This window comes from Gracilinanus agilis, chromosome 3, assembly GCF_016433145.1.
Source record: "Gracilinanus agilis isolate LMUSP501 chromosome 3, AgileGrace, whole genome shotgun sequence".
In the NCBI taxonomy this organism is placed as follows: Eukaryota; Metazoa; Chordata; class Mammalia; order Didelphimorphia; family Didelphidae; genus Gracilinanus; species Gracilinanus agilis.
This window is the reverse complement of record NC_058132.1, coordinates 227,318,664-227,337,404: the sequence shown is the minus strand read 5'-3', so window position 1 is coordinate 227,337,404 and position 18,741 is coordinate 227,318,664. Positions and strand designations below refer to the sequence as shown.

Here is an 18,741-nt window from a genome sequence, read left to right as displayed (position 1 = left end):
CAGTCTCCCATATCAAACCTGTGTGCCTCATTCTCCTTGGAAGTTTTTGTTAGGTAGGTGATTATTAGTTCATGAGGGGCTTGTTGGGTAGCCTGGTGTACATGGCATATTAGAATAAATGCTGGATTTGAAGCCAGAAGACCTGGGTTTAAAGACTGCTTTTATTCCTATGATCAATCTTAATTTCTCTGGGTCTGAGTTTCCTCATCTAAAAATGAGGGGACTGAATTAAATGATATTCAACATTTTATTCTAGGTCTTAAATCTTACTGAGCTGATTATTTCAAGTTTTCTGAGCAAGACAGTAGGACAGGGCCATTATCCACTTCAGTTTCTCACAAATCAAGTTTTCTAAATGTGACTTCAATATTCTGTTTAGTGTTATGAATGACAAAGTAGATCCACATCCAAAATTAAATATAAATGCTTGTAAACAAAGTAATAATGGACTCACAACAAATCCTTTTATAGCATATATTCCTAAATTTTGAGTGACATAAAACTATTCTTCCACAAAATGTCATAGTTGGAGAGCAGAAAAGAGACTGTACATTATTACTTTAGATAATTTGAAATGATATGTAACCCTTGTTGGGATAGATGAAGAACAAATACTTTAAAAATTGCCTTCTTACCTATATAGTTCAATAGATGCCCAGTCTATCTTTTTCCTTTTATTTCATATTAACTATTTGCAAATGTTTATTTCCAGAAATGAAATCCCTGTAGAAAACTTAATTGATGGATGAAACATACTTTTTAAGCAATAGATTTTTAACCAGCTTAAGTTATTTATAGGTTCCAGACCAGGATCTTCTATTTATCTGTATGACCTCAGGCAAATGCTTCATCTTTCTGAGCCTCAGCTTCTTTTAAAGCAGTGGTTCCCAAACTTTTTTGGCCTCCCACCCCTTTCCAGAAAATATATTATTTAGCCCCCTGTATTGTTTTAAAATTTTAATAGCAATTAATAGGAAAGGTAGATGCACCTGTGGCCATCACCACTCCCCTGGATGGCTGCACTGCTTTAAAGTGTAAAATAAGATCTTTAACATCCCTATCTGCCTCTAAAATTCTGAAATGTCCATAAATTATTTTTAGCAGGCATTGTGTGATTATACTAGCTAACCTTATGTCATTAAATACTTTTGTGCCCTTATTTCATTGGATCATCAAAAAACTCCACAAGGCAAATATGAAGATCAGCATTGGTATTTACATTTTATCCATGTGAAAATGGGGCCCAGAAAAGTTAAGACTGTTGTCCACAGACACACAGCTTATGGGTGGCAGATTCTGCATTCAAATAAAGGTCTACATTAAGAATAGGGAATACCTACATTTCATATATAATTAACACAGATTTAAGAGGTTTGTTCAAGGTCATATAGCAAGTTAATTACCAAGGTTCAATCAGAACCCTTATTTTAGACCTATGCCTTTTCCACTCTACACCACTTCCTGACAAACTGTCACTGGTTTTCATGAAGGTCAACAGTAACAAGAAAAGGGACAAAAAATAAATTATTAAAACACAGTCCCCATAATAACCCTGTAAGCTAGATAATGCAAATGTTCATCATTTACATTTTATAGATAATGAAACATTAAGGGTTAGAATGGTGAAACTCCAATGGCAATGGTTACCCAGCTAATGAATCAGTCAAAGCTTCCAAGTCAAGCATTCTAATGGGAATAGGGATATGGAGGGAAAAGAAACAAAAGGGAAGGCAGTAGTTGTTTTACAGCTTACATTGGCCAAGATTTGAGACCAGCTATTTCATGGCTAGCCCAGCCACTTAGAGATGACTAGTATTGTTGAGTAATTTAGGATGGTTAGACAAGGACAAAAGTTTAAAAAATAAATGTTCCAGTCGGTTCCCATGCAAGAAAGTTATAACAAAAGCCAGATATTTTAAAGGACTATTGTGGACATGTATAGTAACTACTGATTTATTTTCCTAAGACTAGATCCTGGAATGAATAATGTATATAATTCAGTATACACAGAAACAATAATGATTAAGTAAGCACAGGGATAAGCAGAGTAAAGTAATATAAGTGAGGGATAAAGTTGACTGACCAGACTAATAGTAGAGGGATAAAAAGGTAGGAATTTTATTCTGTGTCACCTGTAAAGGCCACAGACAGTTGCTCAGGGCTCCTATCCTAGGCTTTATTTGGTAGCAGCTACAGTATTAAAAATGTTGTAAACAACAACAAAAACTTCAGCTGTTCTAAATCATATTCAAAATAGATTATACACTTTTAAATCTGTATGTAAATTGCAGAAACTTCTAAAAGGGTAACATTTAAAATGTTTAAACTATGATATGAAAGGAAGTCAAGAAAGCTTTTTTTTAGTGCCAGATACCATCTTGACCTTATGGTACATTGGATAAGGAAATATTCTAATAAGCTAGACACACCTTTGAACTAAGATTTTAAAATCAAGAAACTCAATAAGGAAGGTAAAAAAGAATCTAATTTTAATGGTCATAAAATGACTTAAAATGAACTAGGAAAGACCAGTATAGGGTAATTTTAGGAAAAGTTGACAATTTTTACATCTGTTGAAATAATCTTACATCCATTTAAAAAATCTATTTATTAAAATAACACATCCATTCATATTAGTGTTTCAAAATGTGGGAAAAAGATAAAAACATACAAAGTTAATTTTACAACTGATTTTGATACTTAAGACTATCAATGCAAACAATAATCTCCCCAAGATGTTGAAGACAGTTCAGCTTTATTAGGATGAAGTGATTTTTAAGTAGTCTTTGAAGCTACTTAATTTTAGTTTATTTTCCAAAAATTACTGAATTTTGGAATGTTTAATTTTTTCAATAATTTATTTTCTGATGTTTGTAATAGCTAATTATCATCAACAACAAATTTTGAGGAAATCTTAACAGGGAATTATGTGTATCAATTAGGACTGGGAGAAACTGACTTAAAATGACAACTTTTAAGTTCACTTCCTTTGACCATTTAAATTGATACCTATTTTGAATGTAAAGTTAATAGATAAGGTATGGATAAAGAAGAGGGAAAGTATCCTTTAATGCAAAACTACAAAAAAAAAAAAACCCAGTGTTTAGTAGCTTACTTTGTACCATGGCTGGAGAAAGTTATTTTTTTACTAGACAACTATTTTCTTATATAACTGTCTATCTAGCATTTAACTATCCTTCCCCAGATAAAAGATTTCAACCATTAAATGGTTCAACTAGAAAATCAGAGAATTACACATCATATTTCAGACTGCTTGGATTCAAATTAGTTTTTTCAATTAGCAGCCTTTTAAAAAAACAAAAATAAAAAAAAAACAACAACAAAAAACCAGCAGAACTTTGATTTGTTCAAAATTAATGGCTGAAGACTCACTAGAAAGCTGCAGGAAGCCATACTGAAAACTATTAATGAGGCTTGGAAGTACATCGCCAGGACACACCAGTCCTCTGATACCTCCAGAACTAACCAGGTCTAGATATAAAACAGTAAGCCAGTGAAAACAAAGAATACATTTGTAAAACAAAAAAGAGCTGGCTGTCTTAGGAATAGGACATTTGACCTTTTAAAAGGATGATTCTGGTCCATATATAAATGTACTTCAACTTGACTATTACTGATTGGATAATTCTTTCTACAAAGTGCCCTTTCATTATAAACTAAAGCTACTCTTAACCTCAAGACTCCTATGTCATGCAGAGCTATTTTGCTCTCACCATACTGTCAATCATTTTGTAAGCCAGGCCTGCCTGGCTCTCCTGGAAAACTTCTGCAGAAATTAAGCAGACTTGTTAAATACTTAAGAGACATCTTCTCATAAAAATCTGCTTTTCTAAATAGCATACAAATAAGTATTAGGCCTTGAATGTAAAAACTTCCCATTGCACATTACAATGTAAACGGCATAGCATGCTACCTATTCCTTCCTTATAGAAAAAGCAGTAGCCACAAAATTTTGGTCAGAATTTCAGTTTCACATTTTCAGTTTAGTACTTATTAATACCAAAGATCCGAACACCGTGCAGTTGTGGCATTTTGGGAATTAGCACACTTAGAAGAGAAGCTGTGTTTAAGATGAAGTGGGTGGGATCATACTTGGTGTAGAAACTTGCCAGAAAATATCTGTGAAAACAAAAACAGGTGTAAGGGTTAAAAAAAACCAGCCATTTACCAGTTTGTTGTTTAAGTATGCAAAATAGAAGAAAAGTTCAATGAAATAATGTTTTAAAAAATAAAGTGGAGTTACTTTCCTAGAGCAAAAGGAGAAAAAAGTAAGACAAAATACTTTAGCATATAGTTTTGATGGTTTTAAGTTAGATGAAAGATTTACCTTTTGGATTTAATATATTCAGTGGCTACAATGGCAAAAGAATTCCATCTTTAACTAAATTATGTTAATGAATGCCTACAGTGTCTTAAAACAAAAAAACATTGCCTTTTGGACGTTCCAATCTGAAGTCTGTTATTGTAGTCAAAGAGGCTCATAACCAGTTAAACAGGAAAAGTGGAAAACTGATGAATTCCAACTGTTTTGTTTAATTTAAACACATTTAGTTTAAAATGACAAACCTTGGTTTTTGTGAAACAAAAAATTCTTCTAACCCCACATACTATTAGATAATGTTAGAATGAAGCCTAATTGACTGCAAAAACAATGTTCTGACACAAATAAAAGGTAGAGGATAAAGTGTCCAGTTCCAGTGTGATTATAACTGAGGAAGGAGTTTCTGGTGTGGACTGATAATTTCTAATCTATTCAGGGAGTAAACATAAAAAGTATTGTTAACACCAACATCCTTTTCTCTAATCCATTGCCCTCACTTAAAACTTCATGTGCTAGTCATTAGAGTAAATAAATATCTTAGATAATTAATTTAAGAGTAACTCATCCTCCCAATTTCCAGGTGCATGATGATATCTAAGTAATCACTTGGACTGCTATCCCCAATATCTTTAGAAATATCTAGATAAAAGAAAGTAGACAGTAATAGATATAGGCAATTATTTATATACATGATACAATGCAACAAGAATTTTGTAATATCACAAAAGAAACTGAGGTGAAGATATTTAAGATTATAAAGAGAATGCCAAAAATCTATATTGTGACTGATGAAGCATCTATAATTTCTAAGAAAATCACCATAGTGATTTATCTCTAAAACACAGTTTTAATTGGCTCCTGGAAAGGTAATATTATTTGTTGTTTTAAAATTATTGTTGTCAATCTCAGCAGAGTTTATTCAATACATTACTGTCTACACATTAAATAATAGTTGTCTCAATAATGAATATTTAAAAGCAAACAAACTTGCATTTTGTTCTAGTGTTGTTAAGATAATGTAAGGAAGAAAGTCTAAAAGTAGCTACAAAACTGTTAGAAAGTTTTCCTAAAATTTATCATTTGGCACAATTTAAATCATCAACTCTACTTATCATTTGATGATGTAATATCTGAAATAAAACAAATTAATCACTTAAATATTTCTGGATAAAGTATATTCTACTTATCATAAATTTAATAAAAATCAGACCAAACTAGAAGCTGTAGTAAAGAACTTGAAATAAAATTATCAAAACTGGTTGACTACTAGGACTGGAAATGAACAGCATAGAATAGCATAGCTAGATAATGAATGTACCTATCCTTTGAAGGTTACATTTGCCTATTTCTCATTCTTAATTTATTCTGATTTGGCAAAGAGACTAACAAATTTCTTCCTTTTTTTTTTAAACCCTTACCTTCCATCTTAGAATCAATACTATGTATTGATTATAAGGCCAAAGAGTGGTAAGGGCTAGACAATAGGGGTTAAAGTGACTTGACGAGGGTCACACAGCTAGGAAGTATCTGAGGCCAGATTTGAACCTAGAATCTCCCATCTCTACACTTGGCTCTCAATCTACTGAGCCACCCAGCGGCCCCTAACATAAACTTCTTGTAAGACCTTTCCTTAATGGTTAAAATTCTTAAAGAATTTTCATTATTTTCAAATGCACTGCAGTCAAAATCAACTATCAGAAAGTACAAAAATTAAACACCATAAAAGGGCTGGAAAATTTAAAGAATTATATTAGAAATCTCATGTTAAATATTTGATCAAGTCAAGTTTAAAGGCATTCCATTTAATAAGAATAAATTCGATGCCCTTCTCAGAATAGTTACTAGAAAATACAATCCAACATATGAACTTACATATTTTATCAAAATGGAACATTTTAAATTATTTTGATTTCTTAGAGTCAACTACTTGGCATTCTAAAGAACTAACTTTTCTATGGATATTGGTAATAAACTACCACTTAGGTGAAAATATATAACATGAAATTGATTTAAACAATTTTAGGGATTTTTAAAATAATAATATAAAATCAAATAATGTTCTAAGTCTTGTAACTACAAAAAGCTAAAAAGATGGCCATGGCAATATTACAATTAGGAGTGCTAAAGCTGAAAGAAGTTTCAGATTAATTTATATAAGAGTTAGAAATAATTTAATAGTAGAATACATATCAGATTTAATGACAATTTATTGTGAAAAGAATGTATAGGTGTGCAAAATCCATCTTTCAAATCAGGTTGAGCTGCAACCTTAGATTGGCTCATGGATGGAAGAATTTGGCAAGAATCAATAAAAGCACTCAAATATCAACTGGTCAAATGGAATTTATAATTTACTTTTCTAGAGAGCTCACTGTTAAACTTTTATTTTTACACTGTTGTTCTTTCTGCAGTTTAAACCTATTCTTCTTGCTTAATATTTTTCTACATCTGAAGACCATTATTTTTGCTTCTTCTTGCTCTTCTTTCATTCTATACAAAACAGGATACTATCTATATTTGTTCTGTGTATACAGTAATCTTATACATCAGTAGTAATAATCTTTTTAGAGCTCTAACACCCTATTATTGTGTTATTTCATGTCATACCTTTGAAAGGTTTTAGCTTATGTTTTAAACTTTAAAAAATTAAAATTATTGTTACAGTTTAAAATTTCATGATATATCTTTAGAAAACAGTAAAAATCCTAAGGCAATATTAAAAAAAGTGACACATCCTATTGCTTCACATGGAAAGCAATATGGGAATCAAGAGCCTTAGGCTCTGCCAATAAGTAGTTGTAATGCCTGGGCAAGTCTCAATCTCCCTGGCATTCTAGTTTCTTCATATAGAAAATGTGGAGGAAGCACTCTGAAGAATAGAAAGCATAATAATATTCGTAAGATGGATTCACAACAGATCTTAATACTTGTAGCACAAATTAAATTTAACTGTGGAGGTTTTGTGTATTATTAGAATACAAGTACATATTAGTTGCCTTATAGTTTCATTCAACATTAAGGTCATTATCTCCTTGAGGAAAAGTATCAGAGAAAACTAAAAGTAGTAATTTTCTTTTTGTACAAAACCTCTATGAAATATATAGGTAGAAAAGGTGCTATATAATATGAACACGTTCCTATAGACCATGATGATTTCCTATCTTTTCTTCAAATCCTAACTTTTTCAGCTCCAAATTCAGGTAATGATCTCCTAAATGAAGCATTGCCCTCAACTAATTTAGCTCATAATTATCTTCTTCTAATTTCACACTTTAAGGAGGTACACTTGGTTATATTTTCATTACACTTACTGAAAGCCCTTTGTACATATACTATTATAGAGAAATATAAGGCATGTCCTTAGGGGCACATAATCAAGCTGGGTAAAGAAGATACAATACAAAACCCACAATATAGCAAAGACTGATGAAGAAAATCCATATTGATGAGATTAAAAAATCTAAAGTACTAAAGAAGCCAGTGTTCATTGATTAATGATATAGACAGATGAAATGATAGTTCAGACATAAAGGATTATAGCTTTTACACTGAAAGGGACCTTAGAAGTCTCATTGAATCCAATCCCTTCATTTTATAGAAGAAACTGAGGCATAAAGAAGGTAAGCAACTTGCCCCGGGTCACACAGCTATTATGTATCTGAAGCAGGAAGCCAGAATTCAAACCACTACACTACCTAGGTGGTTAGCAAAGGCAAGGTCTTAAAGGAAGAATAGTTTTACATATGTAGAAAGAATTCATTCCCTCCTTCTTTTAAGTTCTCCTAAAGTTCTCTTTGTACCACTCATACATTTGTATAGGTATACTTCAGAAGTTTGATTCTAGACCACAGGATAAAATCAGCAATTTTTGTTTTCCATTGCATACAAAAGTTGTTTACACTATCCTCTCTATTAAGGGTACAATAGTATTTTATATAAATAGTGCATATGCCTAATTAAAAATACTTTATAGCTAAAAATTGCTATCATCTGAGCCTTCAGCAAGTCATAATAATTTCACTGGTAGAGGGTCTGCCTCAATGTTGACAGATGCTGACTGATTAGGATGAGATTGTTGAAGGTAGGAGTGGCTATGGCAATTTCTTAAAATAAGACAACATTAAAGTTTGCTTTTATCCATTGACTCTTTCTTTCACTTGAATACCTAGAGGCCACTACAAGGTTATTAATTGGCCTAATTCCAATATTTTTGTGTCTCAGGAAATGAGGAGGCCCAAGGAGAGGAAGAGATGAGAAATAGCCTGTCGGTGGAGCAGTAAGAACACACAGCATTTATCAATGTTTGCCATCATAGACTCAGTTTATGGTCCCCAAAACAATTATAATACTAACATCAAAGATCACTGATCATAGATTATCGTAACAAATATAATAAAAAAGAAAAACAACTTAAATAATGATTTCAAGAATTACCAAAATGTGACACAGATACAATATGAGAACATGTCGTTACAAAAATGGTGCCCACAAACTTGCTCAAGGTAGAGTTGCCACAAACCTTCAATTTGTAAAAAATTCACAATATCTACAAAGTGCAGTAAAGGGAATGAAGCACAATAAAACAAGGTATACCTATACATTTATTTTAATTACATGAAGGAATGTGAAAGTAGATACCAGGAGAAAGAACTTTAGATTTGGAATCAGGAGGTCTCAATTGGAAACTCCTCTCTAACCTTTACTAGCTGTGTGGTTGTGGGCAAGGAATTTCACCTCTGAGCTGGTTCCTCATCTATAAGATGAATATTAATATACAGTATACCTCAAAAAGTTCTAACAGAGAGTGCTCTGTAAACATGAAAAAACTGGAGTAATTATGACTATATATCACCTCCCCTATTCCCACTGAGGGGCTCCCTGAGGGCAGTATTATGTCTTATATTTCATACCCCAAAGAGGCTAGCACTGTGCTCAAAAACAGACACTAGTTTTATTTCACACAGGATGAATGGCATGAAAAAAAAGAATACAGAAAATATGGTAAAAGAATGCTAAGTAGACCAGTTTGGCTGGAGCAGAGTTTGCGGAGAAGAGCAGTAGCATAATGTAAAAGAAGATTGAATTGTGGAGGATCTTTAATGCCAACCTAAAGAGCTTAGATTCTATCGCATAAATAATGAATTTGTGCCACAAGGAATTGCCAGCTTCTAATGAGGGATTGATATAAGCAAAATATGTTTTAGGAAGATTAATGGGAAGCAGGCTGTGAGATATTCCCAGTCTTTGTTTATTTCGCGTGTATTCATTTTATGTCATGCCCTTTTCTCATATCCCTTCCAGTGCTTTCACTCTCTCAATGCTTGCTGCTATAAAACAGCATCAACTATGTACCTGCTCAAATAAAGGTTCTCATAATATTCCCATGCCTATAGTAGTTCAAAAACAATGAGAATAATCCTTCCGTCTTCCAAGTTTTCCTAAATCCTGAGTAATTTCTACTCACAGAATTATTGGAGAAATTGTGAAGAACTTCCGTGAAGAAGTAAACTGTACTCCATAGTCCAACTGTTCCCAGTGAGTCAGCAGCCTGGCTTTACCCTGGTCAGGGGTTTCAAAGGGTGTTCCTTTAACTGCATGTAAAAATACATACATTCCCTAGAAAATAAAGGAGGTGTATCACTAAAAAAACTTAAAATATTTGTATTTATTAGTATGAAAGAATATAAAGAATCAGTATTAACAACTTGAATTTTAAAATTTCATTATTATTGAAATGTCAAGGCCAGTCTGGTGATAAACCATCAGTGATGCAAAATAGTACAAAAAAAAACCAAAATACCTTTTTCCTTATCTGTTGTTGAATCATTATCAATTAACAAAAATTTTTTATGTGCCCTCTACATGCCAGGCTGAAGATGTAAGATAAAAAGTAAGATAGTCTGTAGCTCCTTAGAACATACACTTAGAACATAAAATAGTAAAGTGAAATTTTTATAAATTTATAGTGGAATACATAGAATTTCTAACCTCTTTACATATTTGGCATGCAAGTAGTTAGAAATGTAAGGATGCATTTTTAGCCACTGGATTTCTACCAAAGTTATCAGGTTAGAAGTAATGGTAATCTTATGCTGAGCCAAATTTATTCTTGGGGGGAAAAAGGTTGCAAGTAAAAATCTTCATTGCAAAAACAAAAAAACCTCAAATGCTTCTACTAGAACAAAACAAAAACCTCAAATGCTTCTATTAGAAACATTAGTCAGAATGCTTTCCCCCAAATTAAAAATAGCCTATGGTAAATATCAGTTTTTTTCTTTTTACAACGTTAAACTTTAACATGTTTTCTCTATCAAAAACTTCAGCAATCAAGATGGCTTTGGGGGGAAAAGTCATCATAAATTAGTTTTTGCAAAGCGTTGATTTACTATGTTTAAAATGATATCTGTATCTTATTCTTCATATGTGACTTACTGAACTGATTATAATTCACAATTACATAATACTTAATAGCCAAGAAGTGTTTTACATATTATTTCATTTAATCCTTGACTCCTAACCCAAAGATGTAATCTTTTGGCCTATTCCAGTGATGGCGGGCCTTTTAGAGACCAAGTGCCCAAACTGCAACCCTCACATTGCATGTGAAGCACTCCCATTAGGCTGCTGGGCAGAGGGGTTGGGTCATGTGAGAAATGTCCTCAGGCATGCATGGAGAGGGGGAAGGGAGCAGCCCCCTGTGGCACATGTGCCACAGTTTCGCCAACACTGGCCTATTCCCAGTTTAGAAATGTAATGACTAGAGCAGCTAGCACTGAATAAAAGTTTTCTGACTAAAAGTCTAACACAGTATTCTTCCAAATATGTACAAATTCATTGGAAAAAGAATTTTAAACAACAGAGAAACTAAAACCACCATTTTGAGATAAGTTAGTGTCTGTGTTAACATATACACTTTTATAAAAGAGATGCCAGCATACATGCTAAAGAACTTAACCTAAATACAGTCTTCACCTTCAAAAAGCATATTCTAATCTTTGCTTATGCTGATTAAGCAATTTTAAAGGATTTGCTGTTCAACTGAGACTGCATGAACAACTTTGTGACTCATTTTAAACAACTTTAAGTAGGTGTGGTCTTGAAACTGGCAAGAAGACAGGTGCTGTCCTAGAATATGAGAGTGACATTTTTTCTGGAAGAAGCCCTCTAATTGCTGCAATTAAGTTTTCAAAACATCTTTACATTGCAATCTTAACATAAACACACACAAAATCACATACACCTGAAGGATTACATTATATACACAATTACAACAGTGTTTCATTAATGCAAACATTTAAGTTATTTATATTAACTATATAATTTATTCAAGTTCCACATTTGAAGACAATCAATTCATAATTACTTAAAAACAAAGAGAAATATATACACTCTCCAGCTCTAGCAAGAGATCTTTGGTACTGAAGGACAAAAGGCAGAATATGAGGTGCAATGTATTGAGGTTCAATAAATGCTTATTAAATTTAATCTTTCCAGTTGTACTGAATTCTAATGATAAGCATTTTTTTAAAAAATAAAAACCCTTACCTTCCATCTTGGAGTCAATACTGTATATTGGCTCCAAGGCAGAAGAGTGGTAAGGGCTAGGCAATGGGTGTCAAGTGACTTGCCCAGGGTCACACAGCTAGGAAGTGTCTAAGGCCAGATTTGAACCTAGGACCTCCCATGTCTCTAGGCCTGGCTCTCAATCCACTGAGCCACCCAGTTGCCCCCAAATGGTAAGCTATTAAAGAAAACAATTACTGGAAATTTTCAGTGTATGGTATAGAAATTCAAACTGAATTAAAAAAAAAAAAGTGAAAAACAGTGCCAGTTCCCCTGTGTTTAAATAATTCAGTCACTCTGGCTTACATTAGAATGCTAAAGCATTTTAGAATACTTTTAACTGCTTAAAACTGTGTAATTGGTTTAATAATCTTTAAAAGTAAACTTTATAAATTTGCTGGCCTTGGGATTACTATGTCAGAGGCAGGTTAAAAGTGTCTGATTAATGAGGCCAATATAAAAGGTTAGATCTCCATGCAAATCCATTTAATGCTGTCTTATTGTGTTGCCAAAGTGTCCTAATCCTGATAAGCACATTACAAAATGAGGGCTACCAGTTGTAAGAGGGATTGAGTTATAGAGGGATCAGCAGAAAACCATTACTATTTCTGAAAAAATAATACTTGCTAACAGGCTTTTATTTAAGAAAGATCACATAACAGATCTTTAAATATTTCTTAAATTTCATCTCTATAATTTACGAAACACATTTTTCAGCTTATTCTTAAATTTTACTTTTTCAAATTCTCTAAATAAGGTTACAAAGTATTTATAGAATAAAAATCTTTTCAACTTTCCTGATTACCTTAAATTTTGACTTTGTTTTTACCTCCTAATTATATAAATAAATCCTTAATTTTGCAAAATACTTTATAATGAGGGAAAATTCTTACCAGATTATGTATTATATTTGTTAATGTCCAAGCAACAGAAACACTGAAGAAGGGAATGCTGAGCAAGACGATATGAAGTAAACCAACTCCCAATGCATATGTCAGCCACATACCACGACTGTTCATTACCCGAGTATTTGGATTTACCTCACTATGAGCAACTCCAACATTCATTTTTGCTCTGCAGGAAAGCAATGAAACGAAACAATATATCATTAAAAAGATGAATAGATTCTTCAAAATAACACTAATTCAAATGCCAAGAAAGGAATGATCAAGGTCATTAATCTCCCTGCTATTCAAAGTAGGGAGAAAAGAGCAGACTTATAACAGTGTCTTGCATATGCAAGCACTGATAATTTCTGTAAAGAACCTTTGTCAGATTACTAAATCCACAAACTCATATCCTTCTAACAAGACTGCTCCCCTCAAAACCTTCCTTATATGACAAATAGATGGAAAATGTGGATTAATTTTCCTTACATATCAAATGGAGATAAATGTTTTTTGAAAAAGCCACCTCCAAGTGTTGCAGGGCATAATTAAGTGGAAATAATTCTCCAAGTGTTGAAATCTTGAAACACAAGAGCTAGTTAGAAGTTTTTAAAATTCAAGAGGAAAAGTTTTTTTCTTAATTTTGTGGTAAAGTCCAATTTATTTGAAAAACAAAGTTCTAACAACCGACAAATATTTACTGCCTCTAAACATTAAGTCAAAAAACATGTTCCTCTTTTGTTCTCACATGAAGGTATAAATGATCACCTTTCTCAGAATGCCTGCTTTTGAAAATAAGAAAGCAGTCGCGGACACACACACAATCCCCTGAAGGATACTGTTACAGAAAAACCTCGTATCTGAATATTATTTTAGTAGCTCAAGAATGGGTGGGGAAAAGCAGAGTAGGGTCAATTTAAAAAGAAAACACCCTGGTGTGGACAAACACGTTCCCCATTATACCAGTGCTTTGGGAAACTGGTCAAGTATGGAATCACAGAATCTCAAGCGTGAGAAGGGACCTCAGAGAGCATACAGTTCAATTTGTATCTATCTGATCCGGGAATCTCTAGAACATATTCAAATAGTCCTTCAGTCTTTCCCAGAAAAAGCCCCAGCAAAAAGTTATCTCCAGATGCGAAGGTGTAAACAACATGCATCATCCAGTTGTTGAGGCTAAAAGGCAGTTACCACGAACTAAGGAAAAATGTAACTCGATCATAGAAACTCTTCCCTCTCTAAATCCTATCCTGTAAAATCTACAGGAAAAAAAGAAATGACACTGAGGCCAGACTTTTCACTCTTACCAGGATCAGAAAATCTTCCCAAGACAGCCAGAAAGGGCATTTCCCGCATTAGTCAGGTTAGGTAAGGGAAAGGATTAAAGGTCAAGGGTCGACCCCCCCCCTCCCACCGCAGCCGCAGCAGCCAGCTCGCCTCAGCCCGCGCGAGTGTCCCGGCAGGCTGTAGGAACCTAGAAGGATGGATCCCAGGGGGAAGTGGGAGATGGAGTGCGGGGTAATGAAAGCGAGGGAGACAGCAGCCGTACTCAGGGATGATCCTTTCCTCTTTCGGCCTGCTACAACCCGGTATCCCAGGGCTAGCACAAGGATGCGGCTCGAGAAGGGTACGGGCATAGGCAGGGCTCCTGGCCCGTCTCAAACTCCCCAGCCCCAGGCTTGGTGTTCTCCTAGCCTGTCTCTCTCCCGTCCCCGTCCGTGGGAACGTACCTCAAAAGGGGTACAGAGCAAGGGAAGCAGGCAGTACGCGGCAGTGGCCGTGTCCCGGCTAAGTACCCCGGCTCCGGCCAGATGCCGGCTGGCCCCAGGGAGCCAGAGCTCAACTCTTCCCTCCGGCAAGAACGTCGTATACGGAAGCTTTAGGAGCGGAACGCCGAGGAAGCGCGACTGTCTGGCAGGAGCTCCTATCAGATGCTGCCTGGGAGCGCGAGAGGCGGGGCTAGCCTCCCTCGTCTTCACATCCGCCTCGGGGCTCCTGGGCTTCCTGGAGGCTCGCCCCGCCCTTCGGAGCTGAAGGCGGAGCCCGGCAGGACTGTACCGAGTTAGGGGAGGTCCGAGTGGAGGCGGAGGCTAAGACCTGAAGGAAAGGAGGAAGTAGAGTTTTCCCGCCATTTGATAGTTGCCGATTCCCAGAGAAGAAGGTATCATGTGACAAATGACAATATTATTTTCCTGTATTTTCTCTTCTGTAATCTCCAGTGAATGAGTAAGTGCGCACGTGGTGGTTTGTAGTTAGAGTGAGGCCCTGGGAAACCACGAGAGAGAGAGAGAGAGAGAGGGGATCTGAGTGAACTGTGATCTGTGTGTGTGTGTGTGTGTGATATGTGTATCTGTGTGTGAGAGTGAACGAGTGTGTGTGTGTGTGATATGTGTATCTGTGTGTGAGCGCGCGCCACCGCTGTGCCGCATGAAGGGATATTGAGCATTATGTAGTTTGACCTCTGAGATTCAGCTTTTTTAATTAGGGTGAGGGCTTGACCTGGCGAATTCTGTTGTCTCCGGAAGCCAATGGGTGTCCCAACCCATCAAGAAACCTAGCCCACAACTATAGCTCATCTTGTACTTTTGGTGTGTGTATTTTGGCATAAGTGCCAAAATATGGATTTTTTTTGTGTATTTAAGTACACACCAAGAATTTATGCCCTCAGTTATATCATGACCTTAGAGATTTGGACTAAATCACTTCCAAGGATCCTTCCCATACCTAAACCAGTGATTTTGTGTTATCCCTGATTACCATTGATTAGTAGTACACTGGGAGAGGTATTACTTTTTTTTTTTAATTATTATTTTTTTTAAACCCTTGTACTTCGGTGTATTGTCTCATAGGTGGAAGATTGGTAAGGATGGGCAATGGGGGTCAAGTGACTTGCCCAGGGTCACACAGCTGGGAAGTGGCTGAGGCCGGGTTTGAACCTAGGACCTCCTGTCTCTAGGCCTGACTCTCACTCCACTGAGCTACCCAGCTGCCGTGGTATTACTTTTTTTAAACCCTTCTCATCAACTTTCTTGGAAACTATACTGTGTATTAGTTCCAAGGCAGAAGACTGGTAAGAACTAGGCAGTGGGGGTTGTGAGTTGCCCAAGGACACAGCTAGGAAGTGTCTGAAACTAGATTTGAACCTAGGACCAGATCCTGTCTTTAGCCCTGGCTCTCAATCCACTGAGCCCCCAGGTATTATTTTTTGAGTAAACTAAACTTTAATTGATGGCTTCACTATTTTGGCTTAAGGAAACAAATCTAAAAGTACACAAAGAGACCTAACATTTGTCTTGCTGAGGTTTAACTCAACCCTCCCTCCTCCCCCAACTTCCTTATATTATTTAAAGGTAGAAAACATTAAAGAAGAAAGAACAATTAATTTCATTTTAACAAATAATATTTTAAGGTCCTACTTATAAGTAAGGCACCGATAGGCATTCTGGAGAAGATGAAGATAAGTGTTATATAAATAAAAGAATGTAGGTGGATAGATGAAGATTGATAGAGAGGGAGGAAACCTAAACTGGTTACTACCACCGGTAATTGTGTGACAGCAGTGGAGTCCAGAAAGTTGGCTAGGGCAAGATCAACTGAGGCTTGCCCTAGCTAGATGATGTGACACCTCCCTCCTTTATAACAGTGCCCAGGCAGGATCCTGCAGGTCAATGGATGGTATCCCTTCAGGTCCCACCTGGGGTTGATTGATGATGGATATTGGGCTCTATCAGCTTTGGTAAAGGTTTATCTGATTGTATATCTCCCTTCCCAGAGAAGCTATGAAATAACCACTCCAGGAAGGTACTTGCTTTATCTATAATTAGCAAAGATGGGTATTGGGAATGGATAGAGGAATTGGGAAACCCTAACTACTTTGGTGATAATAAACCCTAACAGCTGTAAGCAGGTAATTGATTCTGGTAGTTAGCTCCTCTGGCTCTGCCTGGCCAAAGCCAAACCAGAGTAAGCAAGCTGCTGCTTGATGTCTTTCAGCTTCTTTCTGCTAGATGTTATGCCTAAGCAGCCTTCAGGTATCCACCCCTTTCCACCCACTTCTTCTTCTCCTGCCCACTTCCCAGAACCCTCCTGGGCCCTGGGAAACCTAGATAACTACAGATGATTTGATTTCCTACTATCTAGGGTCAGTAGAATCAGAAGAGTGATGGTCTGGGTACAGGTTGACAGTGCTAGACAGGTACAAAACAGGAGGATCTTGCAAGGTTGAGCCAAGCAAGTCACCAATCCCAAAAGACCAGGATCCACAGATCTCAAGTCCAAGGGAAGGAAAGGAACCAAAAGTCAGGGCCAGGCTACCCCCCCTGGGCCAACCGCTCTCTCCCCTGTCCTCACGGCCCCATGGAACATTCTAAGATCCAAGGACCCCACCTGTCAATCAACAGTGTGGACTCCCAGCTCCCCGAGTTTCAATATAACATAAGAGAGTCTTAGACCAAAAAGAGTATATGTACTATTTGAGAAATTTCATTTCCCAAACAACAAAGAAGGGTGTGCCTGAAAAGGAAATAGAGAGATCTAATCTAGTAAAGAGATTTAATAATAGTAAAGAGTAGTATGTCAGGCACTTAACAGTTGTCTCAATTGCTCTTCTACAATTCTGTGAGGTAGGTGCAATTACTAGGTTTATTTTCTAGATGAGGAAACTGAGCAGGCAAGTTAAGTGACTTGCAAGTGTATGCAGCCATATTTAAACCATGAAACAGTGCTCTGTGCACTGCCTCACCTAGCTACTCTTTAGGGATAATATAGAATGTTTAATAAAAACAATAGCTAACATCTACACAATACTTACTATAGGCCAGATACTGAGCTAAGCACTTTATAGTTATCTTAATTGATCTTCACAACACCTTGGGAGGGAGGTTCTATTATTATTATCCCTATTTTACAGACTAGGGAACAAATAGAATTTAAGTGACTTGTATGGGTTCACATAGCTGGTATAAATGGTATTGAAGTTGAAGAAGGTGTAGACAGAGATAGGCCAATAAGTCAAAATGTGTGAATCAGAAGTTTTCCAAGTGAAAAGATCAGCATAAGCAAATGACATCGAGGCAGGAGGATAGGCAATATCTAGGGAACTAGAAATAATTTTCTTTAGAGCATTATTTACTAATAAGGTCAAAGTGTGTTTGTAAATGTAATTTAAACTCCTATACAGCAGAAACTGGCTCACTTTTCTGTTTGTACCACAGTGCTCTTAATGCCTGGCACATAACAGGCATCTACAAAATGGTCATTGGTTAACTGATTGAAAGATAGTTGTCTGCATATGATAAAGAGCCAGATTAAGAAATTTAGATTTTATTTTATAGGTAGTAGTAGTTTAAATTTTTAAAAAATAGGACAATATGATCAGAACTAAGAAAAGAAAATTAATCTGACAGTAGTGTATTCTATATTGAAAAGGTACTACTTGAAAATACTGACTGTTTTGATTGATCTAGAGCTGAGATGGCAAACCTATGGCATAGGTGCCAAAGAGGGCATGTAGCAATGTCATGGGACAGAGTTCTGTCATCCAAAAGAGTTCGTTACCAGAAAGGCAGAGGGACTCTGACAGAGCTGTTCTTCACCACAACTGAGGACATTTTTTTCACATCACCCACCCCTCTGCCCAGCAGCCCAGTGGGAGCATCTGGGGGTAAGGTCGGCAGCTCACAGGCAGCAGAGCAGGAAGGGAGGGGAGCGGAGCGCTTGGGCCATTCCCCTCCCCATCTCTATACAGACTGAGGACATTCCTCACTTCACCCACCCCTCTCCCCAGCAGCCCAGTGGGAGCACTTTCTCCCTCCCCTCTGTTGAGTAAGGTGGGGATGGTGCACAGCACAGTCTCTAAAAGGTTCGCCATCACTGATCTAGAGTGTATTACAGGAATCCAAACAATCTCCCTTATTTTTTTTAAACATCAGTATTTATAGGGAACTTTTT

At 36.1% G+C, this 18,741-nt stretch overlaps 1 protein-coding gene across 2 annotated transcripts; it reads right to left on the bottom strand.

The window, feature by feature from the left end:
- Window positions 1–2,467: 2,467 nt before the first annotated feature.
- Window positions 2,468–14,579, bottom strand: ORMDL1 (ORMDL sphingolipid biosynthesis regulator 1). 2 transcript variants are annotated; one of them, XM_044666451.1, is made up of 4 exons: window positions 14,523–14,579; window positions 12,799–12,979; window positions 9,807–9,958; window positions 2,468–4,140 (listed from the first exon to the last, which is right to left on the bottom strand). In XM_044666451.1, the coding sequence occupies exons 2-4, from the start codon at window positions 12,970–12,972 to the stop codon at window positions 4,005–4,007; spliced, it is 462 nt and encodes a 153-aa protein (XP_044522386.1). In that variant the 5' UTR covers window positions 12,973–12,979; window positions 14,523–14,579; the 3' UTR covers window positions 2,468–4,004. The 2 variants fall into 2 exon arrangements, with proteins under 2 accessions (XP_044522386.1, XP_044522385.1); XM_044666450.1 differs by lacking the exon at window positions 14,523–14,579 and adding an exon at window positions 13,319–13,338.
- Between the last annotated feature and the right edge of the window lie 4,162 nt (window positions 14,580–18,741).

Bases quoted from the DNA above. Each gene is read 5' to 3' on its own strand.
- ORMDL1 (XM_044666450.1), bottom strand. From the start codon at position 13,338: ATGCCCTGCAACACTTGGAG. The intron at 12,980-13,318 runs GTGGCTTTTTCA...GCTTTCCTGCAG, and splicing joins ATGCCCTGCAACACTTGGAG to AGCAAAAATGAATGTTGGAG. The intron at 4,141-9,806 runs GTGAGTAGAAAT...TTGTTTTCACAG, and splicing joins ACAATTTCTCCAATAATTCT to ATATTTTCTGGCAAGTTTCT.